Here is a 22642-nt window from a genome sequence, read left to right as displayed (position 1 = left end):
CAAACCTATTAGTTGTCTTGCCCTCTGACCTCTGGGCATGCATTCCTATGCTTCCTACATGTGCGGCTAAGTACCATGTTCCATATGTACAGAACATATGCCTAGGCATTTACTGAAACAATGAGGAAACTAGGGGAAATGCAATCAAATATATTCCACTAAACAGTAATCCACCACAGGAAGGGAACGACTGTTTTACTCAATTTCTTTCTGTTCGCAATTATACTAATGTCTAGTTGGCATGAAACCATTATAATATGAGCCACAGTATCCCTCTCTCTGTTGCTAGTTCATTTGTCTTCTGGAAAACAGAAAGGTACTTTCTGCAGTCGTCTACAAACAATCCACATATTGGTGGCCTTGTTCCTGTTGTCTCCTCTCAACCAACAGCGCCTCCCCCCCCCCCACCTCCCCCTCCCTTCTCTGATGGCTAAGGGTAACCCAATTCCATCTTGGCTCGGCCGAAAATTCTCCCTCTCTTCTTCAATTAAACATATAGGTTGACGGGGAATTAGGCAATTACTTGGCTTGCAACAGGCCCTCAATGTCATTTAGCCGACACAGCTGTTGTATCTTTAACAAAATGAGAGCGAGCGTGGAGGGTGTGAGGGGAGAGTGCTAATAGGGAGAGATGGTTTGTGGAGAGAGTAGGAGCGGAGCCTCGGACGACCAGAGCCTAGCACCGCCTGATGAGGAGAGACACAGGGAGATAAAGAGAGAGAGAGACAGAGAGAGAGAGAGAGAGAGAGAGAGAGAGAAAGAGAGAGAGAAAGAGAGGGATAGACAGAGAGAGAGAGAGACACGAGGAGTCTCAGAAACGATGTGGGTAAAGAAACCACGTGAGAAAGAAACAAAAACAAGGCAGGCAGAAGACGAGGTTCCAGACAAGGATCCCAAGAGCCAGCTCGGAGAGAAACCGAAAAAGAAAGAACAAAAGAACAAAAGTAAGAATGAAAGAACGATGGAGAGATAGAGATACAGATAGAAGAGCGAGAGAGAGAGCGAGGGAACGAGAGAGAAAGAAAAAAAGAGAACGTTTTTTCGTTGTTTGTTTTTTGTTTGTAAAAAACAAAAAAACAAAGGAAAAGTGAGAGTCAGAGACAGACACAGAGACATGGGGGGAGGGGAGAGGGGGGGGGGGGGTTAGTCTCCTGACTTCTACCTGCTGCGTAGCTGCGCTCCACGGTCAGGCTGGGGAACGGCATGGGCCGCAGGGTGAACTTGTTGTGCGTGTACCCACAGGTGGGCGAGGGGAGGATGCCCGGGTACTGGCTGCTCTCCAACGTCGGAACAGGAATGGCACTGACCACGGCTACGGGAGAGATGATGGGCAAACATAATGAGAGAACACACTGGTGTGTCGAACCAAGAAAGCTATGGTTTAACACGAAGGAAACAAACCGGATTACATGATATTTACTCTAGCCGCTTGAAAACGTTTTGTTGATTTGATTAACTCCAACAGTAGTTCCTGTGTTGTTCAATGATAATCTTCCGACTTTCGAGAGACTCAACAGTCTACCCGTGACAAATGAAAATGGCTAGCTCATGCAGGATCTCTCCTACAGTATTTTTTTGTCGTTTAGTCAGTTAGCAGACGCTCTTATCCAGAGCGTTATACAGTACAATGAGATTCACCAGCTGGGATGTTAAGTTTCAAACCCTTGGTTCGTTAGACAGAAAGACAGCCAGAAAGACAGACAGACAGATGGAAAGATAAAAAAAGAATACAAAACTGAGAAAAAACCTAAGCCTTGACCTTGAGACTGAAACCTAGGGGGCTTTTGAGGGGGAGGGGGGAGTTTGGCTGTTAAAATGCCCCAGGAACTCCACACACACACACAGATCCCTATCTCCGAAACTACCTCGGACCAGCAGGGAAGGAATTGCCTCGAGAGAGAGTGTGTGCGTGTGTACGTGGCTGTGGCGTGTGTGTGTGTGTGTGCGCGCGCGCGTGCGTGTGTTTCTTCCATCTATCACGGTAGAGTCGATGAGGTCAGTCTATATACCTTGAAGCCTCAGAAGCACTTCTGGAACGCTCCGACTCGCTCTGTCAATGGGACTTCCGCAGCGGTTTACAACACGATGGTTAACGCTTTGCTCTCAACCCAAATGTTTGCTCGCTGGAAGAACATTCGGAACCACATCTCAACGACAGCCCAGTGCAAATGGGCCTGGTCTATCCTTGCCACTCTCAATGAATATAACGACAATATAACTGTATCTGTAATGCCATACAGATTGTGCGTTCTCCTTCATATCTGATATTCAGTGAACAAAGAAAGCATCCAAGCATTTAATCGTCCACACGGCTGGACTTACATTTAGTCTTATTTTATTTTTTCTCCAGACGCTCTTATCCAGAGCGATTACAGTAAGTAAGTGGACTTGACCCATTTAAGTGCCAAGTAAGACCAAAGGAGGTCGTGGGGTTTGTCGCCGTATTAAACTTTGTGATGTGGAAGATGATCGATACAGATATTGATCATTCGATATCGATCATGCACATGAGGCCAAGGCCCGGTGCCTCGAACCCTGTGACCTCACCTGGACATCTACACGAGTGAAAATCCATGGATCTCGTCTTGGCACGTCGAATGCTGCTTGAACTGCCGGCTTGATATCCAATCATGCGACGGAACATGCAGAAATTGATTAAAGCGGCCGCTGTCACACAATTTTTTGCTCTGTCTAGCGAAAGGACTCGAATTTGGGCAGGGCGGTCGGATGCGGAGCCTAGCACTGGGCGGAACGCAGAAAGGGAGACAAACAGGATTGGATGGTTTCAAAATCGCCTCAGTCCACCGTGAGTTGATTGGACTGTTCTTGACAAGCTAAAGCCTCAAGCCTTCCGCCATCCTCCTCAATCATCCATCTGACGCCGGGCTTCCATTTTTTATCCACAAAACACGAGGCGAGGGCATACTCTGAGTGGATTATCAGATTAAAGGCCGGCGTGGTCATCACCTGCAGCAGTCAATGAGATTAGGGCGGGGATTCCACTTAGTGGCATTAGTGATATTAATGGCCATCATTGTTGCGCGTCAATTTCTTAATTACAAATTAAGGTGTGTGTTAACGGCGGCATAATTATTATTAGATTGTGATTATCGCTACAAAGCGTTTCGCGGCTCTGTGAACGTGGGCATGCCTGCGTGTGTCTTTGTGTGGGCTTGGCCAGTACGCCGTGGGCACGCCCAAACGCTAAAGCAAACCAACCAAACATGCCCCCTAATTAGTGCCTGATTACAACACGAGGCAGGGACCCAGAGCGAGACGGACGACTCGATGTGAAAATAGCTTTCGATCGCAACCGTGCGTGCAGACTAAACCCGGGGAATGAGCCCGATTGAAGTCTATTCCTCTTCATCAGTCCCGGTGGCAAGCTGAAGGTGCCTGGTGCCTGCACTTGGAGTGCGACAGACTAGCCTGGAGGTGCCATGGGGGGGGGTGTGTGTGCGTGAGACAGAGCAGACACAGTGGCGGAGAGGGTGTTTGATAGACAGGTCGTGTGACAGGGGCTATGATAGAGGAGCGCGAGAGGAGCAGAGGTCCTGATTGCTCTGGGCGTCTGGCGCAGAACTCTCCCCCCCACCCCCTACCCCCCCCAAAAAACACATCATTCACCCAGATCATTAGACAACCGTGGTACTGCATGTAGGTCTAAGGATCCGTAGGTCTGGGAAACAAGGATGTTGCTGGGCGTGCGTGTGTGTGCGTGGGAAAGGGGTGAAGTGAAGGGTAAGAAGGTGACTGAGGGGGATGTGCCGTGCTAATGGGGACCCTGAGCTTGTGAGCACGCTCAGTTGCTCTCTCTCTCTCTCTCTCTCTCTCTCTCTCTGTCTCTCTCTGTCGCACGCGCTGTCTCCCTCCCTCTCTCTCTCTCTCTCTCTCACTCTCTCTGTGTCTCTCTCTCTCTTTCAGGTCTGCCACCCTGGGGAGGGCCTGAGATGTGAGAGTTCTTTTATGCGAGTACCGGGGAGAGGAACAGGGCCACAGATAAAGAGAGCGAGAGACGGAGAGAGAAAGTGAGAGAAAGAGTGAGGGAAAGAGGTTGGTAATTACCCAATATGCTACTTGGATGTAGGGGCTCGCGAGAGAGAAAGGGAGTAGTGGGAGTGGAGTAATACAATGTTGTGAGGCCAGGGTGATGGGGTGATGCGTGGACTACCTGCTTAAGGAACAAGGACGAAAGAGGGGTTCTGGGAAAGAGCAATGAAAGTGCGTCGGTAATAAGACCCGTATTCGTTTGTGTGTGTGCGTGGGGAGGTTTACTTCTAGGAGATCCTCAGGCCAGTCTACCGTGAGGCAGACTGGCAGCATCCTCAGGCAGCGTAATATCAAGGCCTTTGATCAAATCTCCCGGCTCACCCAATACTTTTGCTCAAGGCCTGCGTGTGTTTGTCTCAGCGCGAGCTGCAAAACAATCCGCGTCTTAGTGAAAAACAATACCCGCCTTTGAGCGAGCCGGATTTCTTTTCCACTTAGGTCCCCGGGTTTTTTTGGTTGTTGTATTCATCCGTCTGTGAGCGACGGACCACAGAGCGGGCAATATGTCTGCCGTCGACGTGACACAGACGGATTCCTCCGGTCCGCTGTGATGTGCACACGACAGGCGGCTCCGCCAGGACTCCCTCCGCACTCGCGTCGACCTTCAGCCGCCGCCGTCACTCCCCTCCGGTTGGCGCGGCGACGGGTGACAGCGTGTCATCCGTGCGATCGCTAACGGGGCTACGCCGGGACCAATCTGTTACCCCCGTCGGGTTCAAAGGCACCTGCCTCCGAACCTGCCCTCCCCTCTTCACCCCCAGCCCTCGCTTGTCACTCCCCCTACACCCCCCCTCCCCCTCCCTTAACCCCAACACCTGTCACTAAAGCTGTTCTTTTTTCTCCGACTAAACTCGGAGAGACGCCCGCGCCTGGCTTGTCACAAACAACCCCTCCCCTCTCCCCGGTCTTGGCGGAAAGACGAGACAGGACGTGACGTCACTCACGCGTGTTGCCGGGCTGGGACTCCATGGGGATCATCATCTTGGTGCGAGTGGCCCTCCGGGCAGCCAGGGAGCGCTCCAGGGTCGATATGCTGCTCGAGGCTTCGTCTCCATCGGCTGTCGGGGGCGAAAGGAGCGTTAGGACCGTACGCCGGCGAGGGGGAGACGGAGAAGCTTTTACAGCGGCCCGCAGAGAGCATTTCTACATCTCGTATTCAGCTCACGGTAGACTGGACTGTTTGGCAGCAAATGCACAGCTGCTAACTCTGGAGAGTAGAAATCCATAAGCAGATCAAGCTCTCTATATCGCTACATAGTTTGAAAAAAAAAAAAAATGAGCATAAACAACATCAGGGTAGAACACTTCTGGCCGTAGGGCCCCCTTAGGTTCAGGCGTTTTGAAAGTAATTCACCGCCACATCATTTTCGATGATGCATTTCATCAAGGTTTCCCAGCCCGAGATGGAGATCGAATGCGTTCCAAGCAGAGTATCGTCATCACCAATAATCAGCTCGACCAGCTGTCACTAACAGGAAGTGCTTACCCGAATGGCTGCTTTTGCTGCCCATCTGGCTCTCTGATTGGCTGTGACTGACTTGAGTGATCTCCTGGCAGCTCTGCATGGGCGAATCGCGGACGGACGGGGCGGCGCTGGAGGGCTTCTCGATGTTCTTGAGCTCCATCTCCTCGTGGTGGATCCACAGGTCCGGCGGACGCAGGTCCTTCTGGCTTCCCTTACGCTTCCCCGCGCTGTGCGACGCTCGCTTCCTGTAAAGGGGGAAAGAGGGGAGGGGAGAGAAGGAGGGAGGGAGGGAGAGAACGAGGAGGAAGTGAAGGGAGGGGAAGGGAGATAAAAAGAGTAGTTGTGAAGAGCACCGCGAGACTTTGAGGGGGCAGGGAATTTTTCAGATTTGACAATATCTGTTAGCGGGGTAAGCTTTGCTTGGCTACGCTATGCTACAGAGAGACGACAAAGAAAGACAGTCCTGGGTTTTTTCTGTCTCTCCGAATTCATAATTTTCAAACAGGCACAAACACCAAGATACACAGACACACAAACGCACACACACACGCACAGAGTATGATTTGACAGGTTCTGCCTTGCTGGTAATGTGGATTGTTGTCTGAAGTGCTGCAGGTAGACCTGTTATTAATGAGCATAGCTGTCGCTCAGGGTTAGGTTGGCACCCACACACAAGCATATGGCACCCGCACACGCAGTATTGCAAACGGGTCCCCCCCTCCCCCCCACCACCACCACACCCACATATTTTTTCCTCTTGGCTGCTACCCTCTCCCTCACTCAACTGGCTTCCTCTCTCTCGCTCGTCAGACAGAAGAATCAGACAGAGTGTGCGGAACCCCGCGCCCCCGCCCTGCCCTCAGCCTCCCCTTCGCACGGGCCAATCTCCTTTCCAGGACGCTATACGCAGCCCCTTCATTACACCCGCTTAATTGCAAAGCCCGAATATAATCGAGTCTCGGCGAAGCGACGGCGGCACTTCACCCTCCCTTCCGTCTCGTTAGCGGCGGCAGGTGGGGCGAGCGGGGCTCATCGATGCGCGGCGACGTGCTTCTGTGTTGGGTCGACAGAAGTGGAGCGCTGCCTCACTTGATCCACGCAGGCCGCGATGAAAAGTGTGAGTCAGGACCCCCCACCCCCCCACCCGTGTTCTAATGCTGTCAGAAGGGGTCAGGGCTCCCAAAGCCCCCCCCCACACACGCACACACACACTCACACACACACCCCCAGGCTCCATCACCCCCTGCTGGGACGTGAGCGTTACCTCCTGCGGTCCACTTGAAAATTGCCCGTTCGGATGGACGTCAAAGGGTCACATCCACACGCAGAGCCGTCGTTTAGGGATGAGAGGGGATGACAATTCTAGGGGCCCACAGCCCAGAGGGGCCCACAAAACCCCCAGTAGCCTATTATGTAGGCTCCCCTTTCTATGACTAAATTGTTATGCGTAAGCCAAACTAATACTCTCATGCGCAGTGTCAAAGTGAATTAAAACAAAGCTAAAAAATCAAGCAAAATTGAAAGACAACAACGTTTTCATTTTCCGAGCAATAACACCCCTTCTTAATAATCGCCTGACAAGGCTGACATTACAAGATTATCCACTAAATATTATCCACAAAAAAGATCAGTAAGGTTATAATTCGCCAAACGTTATAATACGCTGTCAAATTCCAGTAGTATCACAATGTTCCATTCTTACGGGAGTGCTTATTAAGACTAAACTGCTATGGTAGTTTGTTGACATGAGTGTTGTTAATGTTAAGCAGGGGCTAATCTTACAGCTTGCCGCCCTCATACAACAACAAAGTGAAGCTGTTTCTCTCGAGCTATGGCATTGATAATATGAGTTTGGGTGTGTTGCACCAAGTGCTTGATTTTTACATAATAATAGCCAGTGACACTTTGTTGAGTGGTTCATTGAAAAAATTCACGAATTGGATGCATTGCGTGACGTCAGAACATAGAGAAACTGAAAAATAAAGCCGAAATTATAATACATATAGTCTAAGACAAAAGGTGGTGTAAAATGTATCTTTGGCGATGAAAAGTTGGGGGGCGGGGACCCACACCAATATTCTTTCAGGGGGCCCAGAATTCCTAGAAACGGCCCTGCCCACACACAGGTACACGATTACAAAACGTATACGCACGCACACATGACAGTGTATCTGGGATTTTCTTGGCTACGGTGACCATACAAAAGAGTGGACGGTGACCGTTCGACAACGCTGCCACTCTGTGTGTGAACGATGGGGCCTGTGTTTATCCGGAAGGTCCCGCGCGAGACAACCAACCGAGAGCAGAACAAGTCAAGAAAGAACCTCGCCCCAAACAACATCAAGACGGGAATCGCTGGGTGGGAAGATCAAACGGAATATTTGGATACTCCGACACGTGTTCAGAGCACGCGGTCCTGGAGTGGGGCCTTGAGAGAACACTTTGCTAATCTGCTGAATCCTTTAGCTGGGAACACGAGCTTTCCTTAAGGGCACCAGAAAGTCGGCGAGTTCTAACGGTACCTAGTTCTGACAGGACAGGGGTGTACCGAGCCCTCCGAGGTCTCCACGTTGTTACGGAGAATGTGAAAGCCCCAGGCACACACACATACATCGGCACACACCGACACGCGGAGGACGAAAGACACGAGAGGGGGAGGAAAAAGAGGAGAGGGGAGGGGGGGAGAAGACGAGAACTCACTTCCTCTGCTGGGCCGAGGAGCGCCGCGTGCAGATCAGCGCCACGATGACGACCACGACCACGGTAACCGCTCCCACGGACACCACGATGATCACCAGCAGGTTGCTGTTCTTCTGGGGAGTGACACTCCCGTGAGGTGGCCTCATCTGCCCGATCGGTGGGTCTGAAAAACAAACGGAAAAGACGACAGGTTAGTCAGGCTAACGTACGCAGAGTGAGACGGCACTCTGGAAACCGCGGGACAGCCAGCAAATGAACACGACTAACCTTGCATGAGCGCACACAGTGTATTGAAAAGACTGATGTTCGGCCAAATCTGAAGAATCAAAGGCTTTCATATTTGATGTGAGTAGAGATTCCACTTTTAATGAGCTACGGCTCCAAAAGTACAGCTATCCTCTGAGGAACGCTAAGTGAATCACTGTTCGAGTGGGCCGACTGTCCATCTACTGTAACAACACACTAGAGATGCTGGGCATATTTCTAGTCCGCATCGGAGCTCAATACATTCTTGCCTACCATGTAAGATTTTGCTTCCAACTCAGGGAGTCGTTAATGGTCCCAAAAGCAGCGTGCGATCAAGGACAAATGCCTACACAAACTACACGGTACTCCACGCCAAAACCAATTCATGTCACTCAGGACGAACCAAAAAACAAACAAACTCGAGAGGAATGGAGAGCGAAGTACATTGTGGATGCTCTTGTGAGACCAGGCTGGAAAGCTGAACGGTGTCGACGTGGTGGAGGGATGCCCCAGCAGTAAAGTTGGACTGAAGCTGCGGTTACAAATGACAGGCTGGAACCTTCCGAGAGAGGTGATTTGATCCCTTGTCAATCACTGACGCTCACCATAATCCAACAAAGCACTTAGTTTCCACTCTGAAAATGCAGTAGGCATCCCCTTTGTTTGGGGAATACAAGATCCATGGGGTCGGCAAAATCAATTTATACACCTTTGTAATACCGATTGATGCCTTTGAAATGCCCCCTCAGTTTTTTCTCATTGCATCACTAGGGTTCTTCAGTGTGGGTTATCTCCACTCGGAGCAAATGAGAGCCATTAAAACGTTCAAGAGACGGTTCTGCCAATCACTCGGCACCAGGTGTTGATGCTAGTACTTTCCATAAGCTCTGAAATTCCCACTCCCCCCCCCCCCAACCCCCCAAGCCGACCAAGAACAAGGAGCTATTCAGACCACGGAGCGGTTACTGTCGTCAGGAAGAGACAGGCGCTCACCGAAGTAATGAGTTGATTTATAGCACTGCCCACGGTGCGCCAGAGAAAGGCCTGAGGAAAATACCAAGCGCTACAACGCTAATTGAGAGGATGAAATAGGCTGAGAGAGACAGTGGGGTTTGGAAGGCTGCACGCGCCACGCTTGGGGCGGGTCCATCTCCGGCCCTGGCGCTTCTATCTCTCTCCATGCCGACCTGCTTCCATGTCATCCTTGCTCGGGGTAAACATGAACTTTCGAGGTAGCCCGCCCTCTCTCCTGGGTCATAAAAGGAGCGAGTGGCCTGCTCTCCAGGAGGGAGCGCGCACGCGACATCGCAGAGCGCCCGCTCGTGTCCGCCGCCCTTTCAATGCCTGGCTCTCTCTCGCCGGTGCTGTGGTGTGTATGTCGCCTGTCTCTTTTCTCTCGCGGTTCATATTTACGGGGGGCGGGTGCGGGCGGGGAGAGGTTTAAGTGTGAAGGATGGATTTTTCTCCCGGCCTCTCAGCCGTCTACACCAAGGTCACCCTAATGAATGATGGAGAGTGCCATCTATTCAAACGGTCCTCTCACTTTCACCGTGTTGCTGGTGGTGAAATGACGGATATACTGACACCTTAGGCTCCTGCTCGACTCCATTACCTAGTCTTTACCAACAGCACCGCCTAAGAGCCCGGGCCAAGAACTGCCCAGCCCCCCCTTTCACACCTCCTCTTCTCTCTTACCCGGGGAATGTGATACAGAGCACTAGCTAACGCAGAAACAACCTTGTCGTGACAATCACAGTTCCAGACAATAGTAACATACGATTCACTGCCAAGGCCCCAATGGGCCTTTCCAATACCACATGATGAGGTAAGCCTGTGTTATTTGGGTTCTTGGACAGACAGCAACAATGGCACAACCATTTCCAGGAGGAATACGCTGTTGTTCTGATGATGGTTTGCGGGACAAATGCCCACAATTCGGCATTCATTTATATTTAGTGTAGATGAAGGGCAGCGATGTGAATTCTCAGACTCTTTTTTGGACACTTTGATCGACTTTGGATGGTTGGCTGTTTCTGATTGTTCATTACAGGAGGTTATATGTTTATATATCTATACTATTATTATACCAATGTGACTATACGTGTCAAATTTCATGTATAACAACATACAGTGAGAGTAAAGGCACTTTGTGTCACAGCTTTGCTCCACTCTTGCGCCGCAAAAGTCACCCCAAAGGCAAACATCAAGAGCAAGGCGCTAAAATAAACCATAATGTCAGTGAGACTGCATAGCAGGTGGGTGGTCACAAAACGGGATTCCTTTGAAACTCCATGACGTGTGGTGCCATGCAAAACATATCAAGAAATTCAAGAGTTTAGAGACCACGCCAGCAACTGCATGACAAAGGATGTTTACTCCTATGTCAAATAAAAGAATCAACAGACACAGTACACAATGAAAGGATTATGAATGACTGAGTGAATGAGCGAATGAGTGAATGTTGCATCCAGGCAAGCCGACTCTGCGAATGGCAAATGGCAGGTGGAGCTCAGCCGATTCCCCTGACAGGCGCCTAGACAGGGTGGGGATGGAGGAGGGGGGTCACAAGGGTCACGGGTATGTTGTAAGTATAGACAGAAGGAGCTTTGGCATCCATCTTATATATTCCAACATCATTCTCCCCCCCCCCCCCCCCCCCCCCCCGCAGGCAGGTTGTCCTGCCCCCTCACCGGGTCTGTGGTTGGCCACTGATCTCTGATTCCCCCCTCTGCTGATGGGCGACAGGCGGAGGGATGGAACCATATGCCGCCTCCACAGACGACGCACAGCCTCTAACTCATGTATCCCAGCAGGCATTTGGGCTAAGCAGGACGGGTCAGCGAGCAGCCTGTCTCGATTCCTGGGAGTGTGAGCCCTGTCGTTATGCCCAGCTCTTGTCAGGTGTGTCCACGGTGAGGATGTAGCCAGGCGGACACACCCGCAAGTGGGTCGCCCCGCCAGCCCGCCCGCCCGCCCGCCGCGCGCACCCACTGCCAAACCCGGCGGGCGGCTCATTCCTAGCCCTCTACCTACACATCTCCTGCCTCCTCCTCCGCTCGTCTCTCTCTCTCTCTCCACCCCTGCGCTCATCCATCATTCATTCCCCTCCGTCTCTTCTAGCCTCCCTCCCTTCTGCACCCCCCCCCCCCCCGTCGTCTCCAGCGTCGGCGAACAGCCTGCGATTATCAGCCTTGCAGTAATTAACCGGAGATTTCCCTACAGAGGGGCTTCGGCGGAGCCGCAAGGCGGAGGGGAAGATTTCGCTCGCGTGGGGAGGGGGAGTTGTGTTGGGGGCGGGGAGGGGGGGAGGGGGAGGGGGGTGTCGAGGGCTCCCCACTGTGAAATCAAGTGGTCTTCCTAGGCCTGCTACCGGTTGCAGTATATTACCGAGTCATTAAACAGTAACAGCCGCACAGGCTGCCGTAGAAGCCACAGTATTAACAGCACCGCCGGTCGCATTCAAACGAACTGTGTCGGGGGCCGTTCGGGCATAATTTAACAGGGGCTAAAATGTACACATGGCATAATGGCAACGAGGAGATGTCTGTCTCCCAGCCGACGTGGCAGGGGACATAAATAAACACCATTCCGAATGGAAAAGGGCTCCACGTGCAAGCCCGCATCTTTGAGCCTACCGTTAAAAAATGGACGCAAATCTCCCCCCCCCGCCCCCCCGGCCAGGACGGTTGTTTCTGTAGATCAAAGCCCCACGCTCGGAGCACATGACAGGAAGCTACGCTTTCACTGCATCACATGGCACGCAAAAGTGGGACATCTCGGTCACTCGACCTCCGTAGAGCATTTTTACCGACCACCACAATAGAAGACGTCCACAACAGTATGGAACAGTTAAGGTCATGTGGTGGTGTTCAGGAGAACTCAGATTGGTCGGTTGTAGTGCTTACCATTCAGACTGCTCCTATCAATCGGGTTATTGTCAGAGGGCCAGTAGCCTCCATCTCCATGGCGACCTGGGGATGGGGGGAAAAGAGAGCGAGAAAGAAAGAAAGCCAGAGAGAGAGAGAGAGACATTAGAAATGTGTTTTGGCCTTGCAGGGAAGAACATGTTACAGCAAATAAAAAATGAGGATGATTTTTAAGTTGCTTGTTACAAAAGCCAAAGGGCCTTTCTCTCAAAGAGGACACTGCTGTATGCTCATTTCTAATACTTTTGTACAGATAAGCTTTGACTATGTAATAGCACTCTAGCTCTTTTCATAAGAATGAACTACACCACGCTGTTCCTACTGCTGGCAATTTGGAACCATCCAATTCCAGAGTATCACGTGGAGACATACAGGCAGTCAGTCAGACAGACAGACAGAGACAGACAGACAGACAGACAGACAGACAGACAGAGACAGACAGAGACAGACAGAGACATACAGGCAGTGAGACAGAGACAGACAGACAGACAGACAGAGACAGACAGAGACAGACAGAGAGACAGACAGACAGAGACAGACAGACAGAGACATACAGGCAGTCAGACAGAGACAGACAGACACAGACAGACAGACAGACAGACAGACAGACAGACAGACAGACAGAGACATACAGGCAGTCAGACAGAGACAGACAGACAGACAGACAGAGACAGACAGAGACAGACAGACAGACAGACAGACAGAGACAGACAGACAGACAGACAGACAGACAGAGACATACAGGCAGTCAGACAGCCACACAGACACTGTACGGGGATCCCCGCAGACATCTCAATAGGCAATTATTGCCCGGAGAAGGAATTGATCGCCCCGAGCTCTGTACTGTGGTGTAGCATCAGGAGGGAGAACAACAAGCAGGGCCTCGCATCACAACAAGCTGGGGAGAGATCTCTCCGGAAACGCACTCCGAGCAGGGAAGGTTCTGGAGCTCCCTTCAGACCCCATGCTATGCACTTGTGTGTGTGTGTGTATATTTACAGCGTGTTCTGGAGGTCATTGTATGAGTCAGGCAGGGCTCCTGGTACAACAAAAACCCCTATTCAATAGAAATGCATACTGAACAGATAAAAGGCCATGCCAGGGTTTCACAAAGCAAGTGCTTATAAAAAAAAAAACCTTGACGGAAGTGCTGCAACGTTTCCAAATCCATGGCCGCCAAAGACGACAAACAAATCGAATGTCCATGCGTCGAATATCTCTAAAATGAATCCATCCATAATCCAGCCCGCCGTGGAGTTGCCTTAATGTCGCAGTGGAGGGACACTTGCGGCTAAGTGTTAGCATCTTCAAGTGGAAACCTAACCTTGTCTCATGGACCTATACACGGATGAATGTTCTTCGTCTCCCGTGTCTCTGTCTCAGATCAGGACAGGACAGGTCCCTTAGGGGGTCTGAAACTATGAACCGTGGCCTGCCACAGAAAGTGGGGACCGGCAGGGACCCACAAGGCTCCAATATCTCCCATCCACCGGTGGACGTCGGTTCCGGGTTTGCGAGGGGAGAGCCATGACAAATGGGCCACATTAGGGCGAGCAGGGGGAGAGGAGAGCACATTTCGTTTGAAGCCGAGGTATGGCAGAGTGAGCGAAGGGGGAGGACCTATCCATCCCTATCAAGTGAGCTGCTGGGGCCTTGCTTCCCCCATCCATCTCAGGTGCCTCCGTCCGAGCCCCCCCCCCCCCCCCAACCCCGGCCCCTCTCCTTCCTGTTGTTTTCCACAACACCTCTTCCAACCCTGTTAACCCCCATCCCCTGCGCAGTTAGCGGGAAGAGCAACCACTGGGCTTTTGATGTGCTCGCGTTTCATTCAAATGTGTGTCAGTGTGCGTCTTGGCGGGAGCAAAAGGGGCCTTGTGTGTGTGTATGTGTTTGTCTTTGAAGTCCTCTCGCCGTAACCAGCGGTGGCCACCAGGGGCAAGAGGGGGCCCATGCAGAGAGGCTGTGGGGGCCGGGGGCGAGGGAGAGAACGGTCTTTGCCCGTCAAACCCATCAATCTACGGCCTGACATTTCACAGCAGCCTCCCCTGGCGCCGTTTGAGTTGATTTATGGGATGTGAGGGGTCCAGGCCCAAGATGGGGGGTAGGGGTGGGGGCTTCCATGAAACTCAGGAAGCCCCTTCCAGGTTCTATGGTCCGCACATGCCTGCTCCCCAACATGTCATATTTCTCCATTTTTGGGGGGTGGGGGTTTACTACCATGAGTGTGAACTTCAAAAACCTTAAATGGTGTCCTTTGTCAAGGGCGGGTGGAGAGACAGAGAGGGAACGAGGAGGGGGGGGGGGGGTTACTGAGGTGAGTCCTGAAATGATTTCTTACTGTTCCAGCGCTGTCGTTGTCAGCAACGCGATGAATCCGTACTCTTTTCCCGCCCGTCCAAGCAGGTCACGGAGATGAAAAGGTGACGAGGCGTCACGTCGTGGCGTTAGCACTTCTACAGATGAACTTTCTCGGTCAACTTTGCCTGGATCCCATTTTAATTGGAACGATCCGAGTGCCTATATATTCTCAGCCAGACCTTAAGTCCTCACATTGTTTGCATAAAATGTCAATTAAAAGCCAGTGTATTGGTCTCCCCTTCTCCTACTAATTACGGCGAGGACTCCAAACGAACTCTCATTAGTGCGTTAGCGACGAGACCAGACAGAGGAATGACTGCGGGCCTATTTGTCATTCCCTGTCTTCCATTAACTTTAAAAATAGCAAAGGTGCCCCCCCCCTCCTCCTTCTCCACCCCCTCCTCCTAGTCCCACACCCATATGATAGCTTAACATTCAAAGGGTTGATTTAGAAACCTATTTCCAATTTTGATTCTTTGAATGCAAATCTCTAGAGGAGAACCATTCATGTCAACAACAAAAAAATCCCAAAAAGAGAGAAGATGCAGACGGAAGATTCCGGCACAGGCCCGTTTCATGTAATAATTGTGGAATGTTTGAGGTGGAGAGAGAGAAGAAATAATGTCCAAAAGATTGGAATTCTCTTTTTCATGGTAGCTAAGGCTTTTCATAAAACAGCTATAATTGGCCTTCATTCCCCTCTCCCTTAAGATAGACTCGTTTTCCTGCCTGCCAGGAATGATGTTTGAGGGAATGAAATGAGGATATACCTGCCTATTTTCCTCACCCTTATGTTAGTCCCCAAAGGCACAGCAATTATGGGAATGAATCAGTACAAAAGGAAACATGTCCCAGTGATGGGACAGGAAACAACTGAATGATCCAGTACAGCATTGGAACTGAATCTCCTCAATGGGACACAGTAACAAACTTTGCCCACTTACCCTGGTCATTGGCCATCTTGTCCGGATGTTCCACTAGAAGAAGGGGGGGGGGGGGAGGAAGAGAGGTTTTAGTGTCTGGGAGTCATCCACTTAGAATGGATTTTGGGGGTTGGGGCTTCACTTTGTCCCATCAGCTATATGTGGAGATGGGAGGATCAAAAACACCCCCCCCCCCCCCCCCGACTCTGACTTTACTATCAGGCCGTTCCCTTCTACTAAGGTTTTCCGTGAGTCAGTACTGCTCCAAGAAGGAACAGGGCAGAACAAAGTATGCATAACCTCCCCCTCTTAAATCATTAACCATCCCTGTACTTCATATTCAGACTGAATACTTGAGTGATTCCGGCAACTCTTTGGTGATTAATGGTTCTATTCCCTCTGAAGTTGAGATTAACTGGGAGAAAACTTCAATTTCTGCCCTGAAGCTGTGCTTACAAATTGTATTTGCCATTTTAAATATATTTTGAGGAGGATAAAGGTCTGAATAACAAACACCATGACACTCATTAACTCATTACTGTGAATTTGAAGTCATTTAACATAATAGTTTTCTTAATATTTAACCATTGCTGTTCCAATCCTCTTTAACCAATGATGACATTAGACACAGATATACAGGTTGTATATGTCGATATAATGGGATCTTAATATATCATGAGAAGAAGTCGAAAATTAAGGCAAAGACAGTTAGCAGAAATTTGCTGAGGACCAGACATGCTTAACAAGACCCAAAGGATCCAGAGAAACCTCATAGTTCAATCCAGCAGATGCCAACTAGCACGTTAATGAATGTGCTCCTGCAGGATTAGCCAGGCTGCGGCCGTGTTTAGCATTGGGCACCGCTTCCCCTGACCCACTATCATGAAGACAAATGGCACATCAGGCTGCCATGGTGATGCTTCAGCACACAGAACATGCCGGAACACTGTAAACAACACGTGGGCTTGTTGCTTCTTTTTCAAATCCAAACTTCCCCTCAGTGTGTATCGTAGATGCATTTGTAAATGATTTAAACCTCGGAATCTAGTCAGGGCACGAATGACAAAAGACTGTTCGGAACTTAACGTGAAGGAGGGGGAGAGCTAGATATTTCTACCCACTTTTCGAGGTCCTGAACTGGATGGGGTCCGAAAGGGGGCCCACGCCCTTGGCGTTCTTGGCCTGGAGGCGGAAGTAATAGACAGTGTCCAGGTTGAGGTCCATTACTTGGTTGGTGAGGCGGTCTCCAGTTATGGACTCCATCACCCAGTCATCTATGGGCATGTTCTTGTCCAGAGTGAAATACAGGATGTAGCCTGGGGGTGAGAGTGGAACGATCACAATGGTGGGTATCGATCTTGCGGTTGAAATGAGTTTGTGTGTTTTTCCTTGCTATCAATACATACTGTATGAGGCATGGATCACGATATGGCAGGAAGAATGGAGTTCCTGGTTGTAATAAACATTCATTTAAGTATTGATCAATGATGTCCTGGTGTAGGAACAATATACAGCGCAATGATTCAACCATACAAGTTCTATTGACACTTATTATGATTATACTTTTGGCATCCAGGCGTTTGGAAGGAAAGTTGATGCAAACATTCTTTATTTCTACACAGCCATCTCACAGTACCTCTGCAAAACCAGAAAGAAAATGTACAACATATATAAAACATGCACCCATAAATAAATAAAAAACAACAGTCTATCTTCCCGCAGTATACCATCCAAACAAAATACGTTGACGACAAGCAAAGTATTTTCCTCGCACGATACAGTGCCCTTGACTTCTCCCAGGTTTGGCCCCTCTGGCAAATACAATGTTTACAGAGGTCTGGGTTTCCACTGGGGTTCCCAGAGGGCCAATAGACTTTTGTTCCCACACGGTTGATTGTGGCGACGGTAACCGTATCCAGGCGCAGGGCTCCGCGGGGAGCACGAGCTCCGCCCCCGCAGGACCACTGCAGGAGTCAGAGCACGGTCGTTAGCCCGGACAGATTTACTACCTGGGTCATCCAGGAGCCGAGGGGGTGTGGAGGGGAGGGAGGGAAGCAATGAAACAGGTACGTATGGGAGAGGGGGGGGGGAGGGGGAGAGACAGGCAAGTCCTGAGACCACACAGAAGCTGATTACAAGTGGGTGGAAAAAGAATGGGGGGGGGGGCTATGGGGGGGGGGGGCTATGGGGGAGCTGTAGGCCACCCATGTTTTCGGCACGGGGTTTAAAAAGGGAAGGGGTGGTCTCGATGGTCAGCCCACGGTGACGTGAACATACCCCCCGCTTCCTGACCGAGGCATCGTTTGAAGAGCGAAACTCGTTACCTGTGATGCGTCCGTTGGCCTCCATGGGGGGCTGCCAGCTGATGAGAATGGTCCGTGGTCGCCCCTCGCGACTGATCACCGTCAGGTCCTTGGGGGCGGAGCTGGGTGCTGTCAGTCAGGTGTGTGGGGGGGGGGAGGAGGGAGGAAGGGTGGTGGAGAAATATCCAAAAAGTCACATAAATCCAACTTACGCACAACTGCAGTAACGGCTTTATCAGTCACTACCCAATGGTGTTTCAGTTAAGACAAGAGCCATTCGAGTTCAGTCTCGGATGGTCCAAAAAAAATTTTCTGGAATCATCTTGTTTGATTAATTCTTTATGTATTGTGAACTCTTTACAAAATATATAAAAGTGAAGAGGAATTGAACATCAAAAACAACAAAACACTGCCTTCTTGGTTGTACAACAGGAAATAAGATCTTTTCAATAAACCACATGAGAGAGACCTTTATTCTTCTATCAAACAAAGTCTCTGTTTATTTCTGTCTCACAAATACATTTTGCGTTTTCCTGTGTGTTTCTCTGCAAAAAAGAAGAACAATCACCAGTCGAACAGATCCAAACAAATTTCTCAAAGGCAACTATGGTGGGCTGGCTAATTGTGAGTGATTACCTGTGTGTGTGTTTGTGTGTGTGTGTGTGTGTGGGGGGGTGGGGGGGGGTTCAGGGGAGAGTGTTTATCTAACTACCAGCACATTCTTCATAATGAAGCCTGGCGACAGAGATGATTACTCCGCTGACTATGATCCCCAGAGCCAAACTAGCCATTAGCATGTTGTTGTAATTAGGAGACAAGGGTCGGAGGTCGCGTGGAGGGACTGCGCTCGCGTGCATGGAGGAAACCTGCGACTCTCAAAACAATTCCCTCCGTCAAAGGAGCCCGAACAGTTAGGCGGATTATGAAGTCCCTCCGTTTGAATGAAAATGCATTCGAACGCCGACCGCCGAATGAATAATGAAGTGATTTGAAGGCGTTCGACAAAATTTCACGGCTGTAATTAGAATCACTGGGAAGCACACACAGACAAATTCTTGCAGTCGATTAAACGAGGGGGTGGCGGAGCCCAACGTCCCAAGGCTAGGCTCCGATTCGCCGGGATGCTCACCTGCTTCGTACGTCGTCGCGTGCGCCGTCATGCTCCACGTGCTGGACTTGCGCCCTTTGGTCACCATGACGGCAAACTCGTACATGGTGTTGGGCTTGAGGCCTGTGACGGTGTGGCTGAGAGCGGTGGTGTCTGCCGACTGGGTCGGGGGGGGGGAAGAAAACCGAAACAGGTAGCGTCAGAAGAGGACACGGCAAGGGAGGACGAAACCAAGGCCAAAAAACCAAGGGCTTTTAATGAGCGAGTGCATTATATGCATGACTCAGCGCCCGAGGACATCGCTGTTCTCGCTTGTCACAATCTGAGCCGTGACAGGAGAATCATCAAGCGGGGGAATGTAGGTCAACAAATATAACAGCACAGACGTAACGCCAAAACAAACAGGCGCCCCTCCGAGCGTCTCACCTTGAACTTCCCGCTGGTGGAGTAGCTGGTTTTCCACTTGACAGAGTAGTAGCGCACCTCCGTCGATTTCTGGTTCTTGGACATGGAGTTGTCAGCCCAGCTGACCCTCACCGAGTCGGGGGTGAGAGCCACGGCTTGGACACCTACTGGAGGGATCATGGGGGTGGAGGTATCTGGCATGGGAGTGGGATATTTATCAAACAAATGGAACAAATCGTCGTCTGATGGATCGATGGGATCTGGATTTGCAAAAAACAGACAAACATGCCCCGCACGCACACGCATTCCCACAAACGATGAATAAGAAAGTAAAAATCGAGCACATTTTCAAGTGTAGACGAGCCGGCCGTGAGGGGACCATGCAATTGGGAGATGACAAGGAGGGGTTGGAGTGAGGAGAGGAAAATGGATAATTGATGGATCAGAGTGACAAAGAGAAAGAAAGGGAAATACAAGCAGTAAGAGGACAGTAATTACTCTAGATACAGCAGGTGGTGATTCTAACAAGGGTGCTAGCAGATAGTATAGACTACCAGTTTCTACTACATCCACACCTAGGAAGAGAGAAAACAGGTTGTTAGTGGCCACAGAAAAATCACTTCATAACTGACATGCAAGTTGTGCCTGTCTTTTACAAATGATTCTAAAAACATTTTCGCACTGTAAATCCTATTTGTTAACTCATTATTTGATCGAGATTTTGAGAGTGGCCAAGCGGGATGTTTATGTAAGGCCCATAGCCAGGAAAATGTTTCGCTTTTACCATTTCAGATCTATTCTCAGTAGAGGAGGTCGAGACAGATAGACAGCCTGAGCACCACATGTCTCAGACTGACACGTGAATCAATGTTCTGCATGCATGTCACAGAAGAGAAACAGATGTACTCCACCGAGCCAGGAAAGAAGATGAACGTGGCTCTTTCTTTCTAACAACAATAATAGCCCAGATATCCCCTCATTGGTGCAACTCGGGACCTCCTTTTAGAATACTGATCGAGAACCAAGACAGAACTGAAGAACTCAGCGATACGTCTTGTTTGGGCTGACGGTAATGTGAAAACTTGGCTATCTACATTTTCATAGTTGACTTAGGGGCTCGTGGTGAAGACGCGGCTTTTGAGAGGTGCTATCCATCCCCCCCCCCGCTCTCTCCACAGCATTGCAGCAACAAGATTAAATAGTCAGAGCAGGGATGGGAATATATGTCTCCTGCAGTGTTTATTGGCATGCCTTTAACAGGCCGTTTTAATGCCGGTCGTAAAAGATGTGGGCCAGCATTAAATGATGAATATGTCTCGGCAATGCAGGTGAGCTCGATCGAGCTCGATTTCCTGAGAGATTGGGGAGGAGAGACGGTGTGGTCAGAGGGTTGTCGTTAGCCCTCCAGGGGATTGGTGTTACTGCCTGTGACCTTGTAGGGAATGTCATGTACTGTAGCGCCCCTGACATTCAACATTGAAACGGCGTTGTAGTCCAGCGTGGACACAGTCCATTTGTGTCATCCAATTAATCATGGAGGCCGTGCGGCGTGTGATTTCTGGGCTAAAGGAGCTATCAAGTTAAGTAGGGGCGGTTAAACGGCATTGTGCGGTGTGGAAGTGGGGTGCAGAGAGACCAACCCAGTGGGGTACCTCAAGAAAAGAGCATTTTGTTGTGTCAAAGGAAACTTCCAAAGCTTTGTGGAAATGACATAGTAAAGGCATGTGAGTGCACAGCTGCGTGAATTTCCAAAAGAACAAACCAGCCTATTAAAGCCGGCTTTCTGTGTGAGTGACATCAAGAGCGCGCGCAGCACAGTGGTGGCTGCCAGCGAGATGCTGTGATATGACTTGGAAGAAGTACACAAAGCTGTGCTGGTTTCTCTCTCTCTTTCGCTCCCCTCTCTGCCTCTCTCTCTCTCTCTCTCTCTCTCTCTCTCTCTCTCTCTCTCTCTGCCTCTTTCTCTCTCACTCTTTCTTTTCCTCTTTCTGTCTGTCTCGTCTCTGTCTTTCTCTCTTTCGCTTCCTCTCTATATTTTTCTATCTCTCCCACCATGTCTCTCTGTCTCTCTCTCTCTCTATTTCCTCCCTGCTGATGTGTCAAGCTACGTAGTTAGCACCCTTGCACACACCGCCTTTGTCCTTTTCCACACCAGCATATTCGGTGATCAACAATCACGAGTTCCCGATCACTGAACAAGGCCTCATTTGGTTCAGATCGGCCACTCGGATCAGTACACATTTGCAGCACAGCGCTTCTCGAACAGAATCTCACCTCGTTGACTCAAGCTCTGACACGTGCGCGCGCGCGGGGGGGGGGCAGATGTAGGATACCTCCCATCGGAGGGCGACGTACCTGTGATGGACCTTGTGACAGCGCTCTCATAGAGTGGCACCCCTTCCCCGGCGTTGTTGAAGGCCTTCAGGGAGATGACATAGTGGGAGCTGGGCTCTGTGGGAACAACATCCAGATTCAAGGTTACAGTAATAGACCAGGCCCTCGGAGAGCACCATGAACCACACCGGTAGTCGTGTGCTAGTAAGAACGCCACAGGAAAAAGCTGACAGTGCAGGACAAAGCATTCAAACACAGGGGAGAAGGCTGTTGTCTCGAAGATACTTTTTCCTCGATGGCTAACAGAGGATACGCGAGTGCTGGGCTGCAGGTCACTGCGCCCAGTCTCTCGGCGATGTTTGCCAAACAACACAGGAATCCCAATAGCAGCTTAACTTACTTAGGCGGTACAGCTCTGGATATTTTGAGGGAGGAACAGAAGGGTAACATTGGCAGTGGCCTCTTAAATTGTACCCTTCAGTTCCTCACTCCAACTTGTCCTTCTCAAAAAAAAAAAAAAAAAAAACATTTTAAGAAAAATAATTGCAATGGTCTCTCAATTTTTTTCCAGAGCTGTATGTCGTCACGGCAACGTTTTCAACTGCCGTCTTTGACTGATGCGTCTTAAAAATGATGCTTCGAATCGCTAATAGGACCGATTACATAATTCCCATGGTCATATCGTTGGTCATATGTTTTTTTTGTAAGAGGGTCTGCTAAAAATGACTAAATGTAAATATCAATACTTAGGGGCCGTCATTTTGAATCACAGCTGGTCCTATGTGTATTGCATACAATATTCCTACGTGTACTACTTAGGTGTT

The 22642-nt window shown here is 50.1% G+C and overlaps 1 protein-coding gene across 1 annotated transcript in view; it reads right to left on the bottom strand.

Moving 5' to 3' along the window:
• Positions 1 to 22642, bottom strand: part of dcc (DCC netrin 1 receptor) — a 93910-nt gene that overhangs the window by 9074 nt on the left and 62194 nt on the right. Inside the window, exons 16-26 of the mRNA XM_084694270.1 lie at positions 21840 to 21935; positions 19506 to 19744; positions 19101 to 19239; positions 17993 to 18100; positions 16790 to 16984; positions 15690 to 15722; positions 12367 to 12432; positions 8216 to 8378; positions 5537 to 5760; positions 4995 to 5108; positions 1163 to 1312 (exon numbers count right to left, since the gene is read on the bottom strand). Of these exons, the coding sequence (XP_084550396.1) occupies positions 1163 to 1312; positions 4995 to 5108; positions 5537 to 5760; positions 8216 to 8378; positions 12367 to 12432; positions 15690 to 15722; positions 16790 to 16984; positions 17993 to 18100; positions 19101 to 19239; positions 19506 to 19744; positions 21840 to 21935 (1527 nt within the window). The remainder of the gene's footprint in view (positions 1 to 1162; positions 1313 to 4994; positions 5109 to 5536; positions 5761 to 8215; positions 8379 to 12366; positions 12433 to 15689; positions 15723 to 16789; positions 16985 to 17992; positions 18101 to 19100; positions 19240 to 19505; positions 19745 to 21839; positions 21936 to 22642) is intronic.

This window comes from Hypomesus nipponensis, chromosome 27 (genome assembly GCF_054491055.1).
Source record: "Hypomesus nipponensis isolate SF chromosome 27, ASM5449105v1, whole genome shotgun sequence".
In the NCBI taxonomy this organism is placed as follows: Eukaryota; Metazoa; Chordata; class Actinopteri; order Osmeriformes; family Osmeridae; genus Hypomesus; species Hypomesus nipponensis.
The sequence above is the reverse complement of the archived record's forward strand: the minus strand, read 5'-3'. Positions and strand labels throughout refer to the sequence as shown.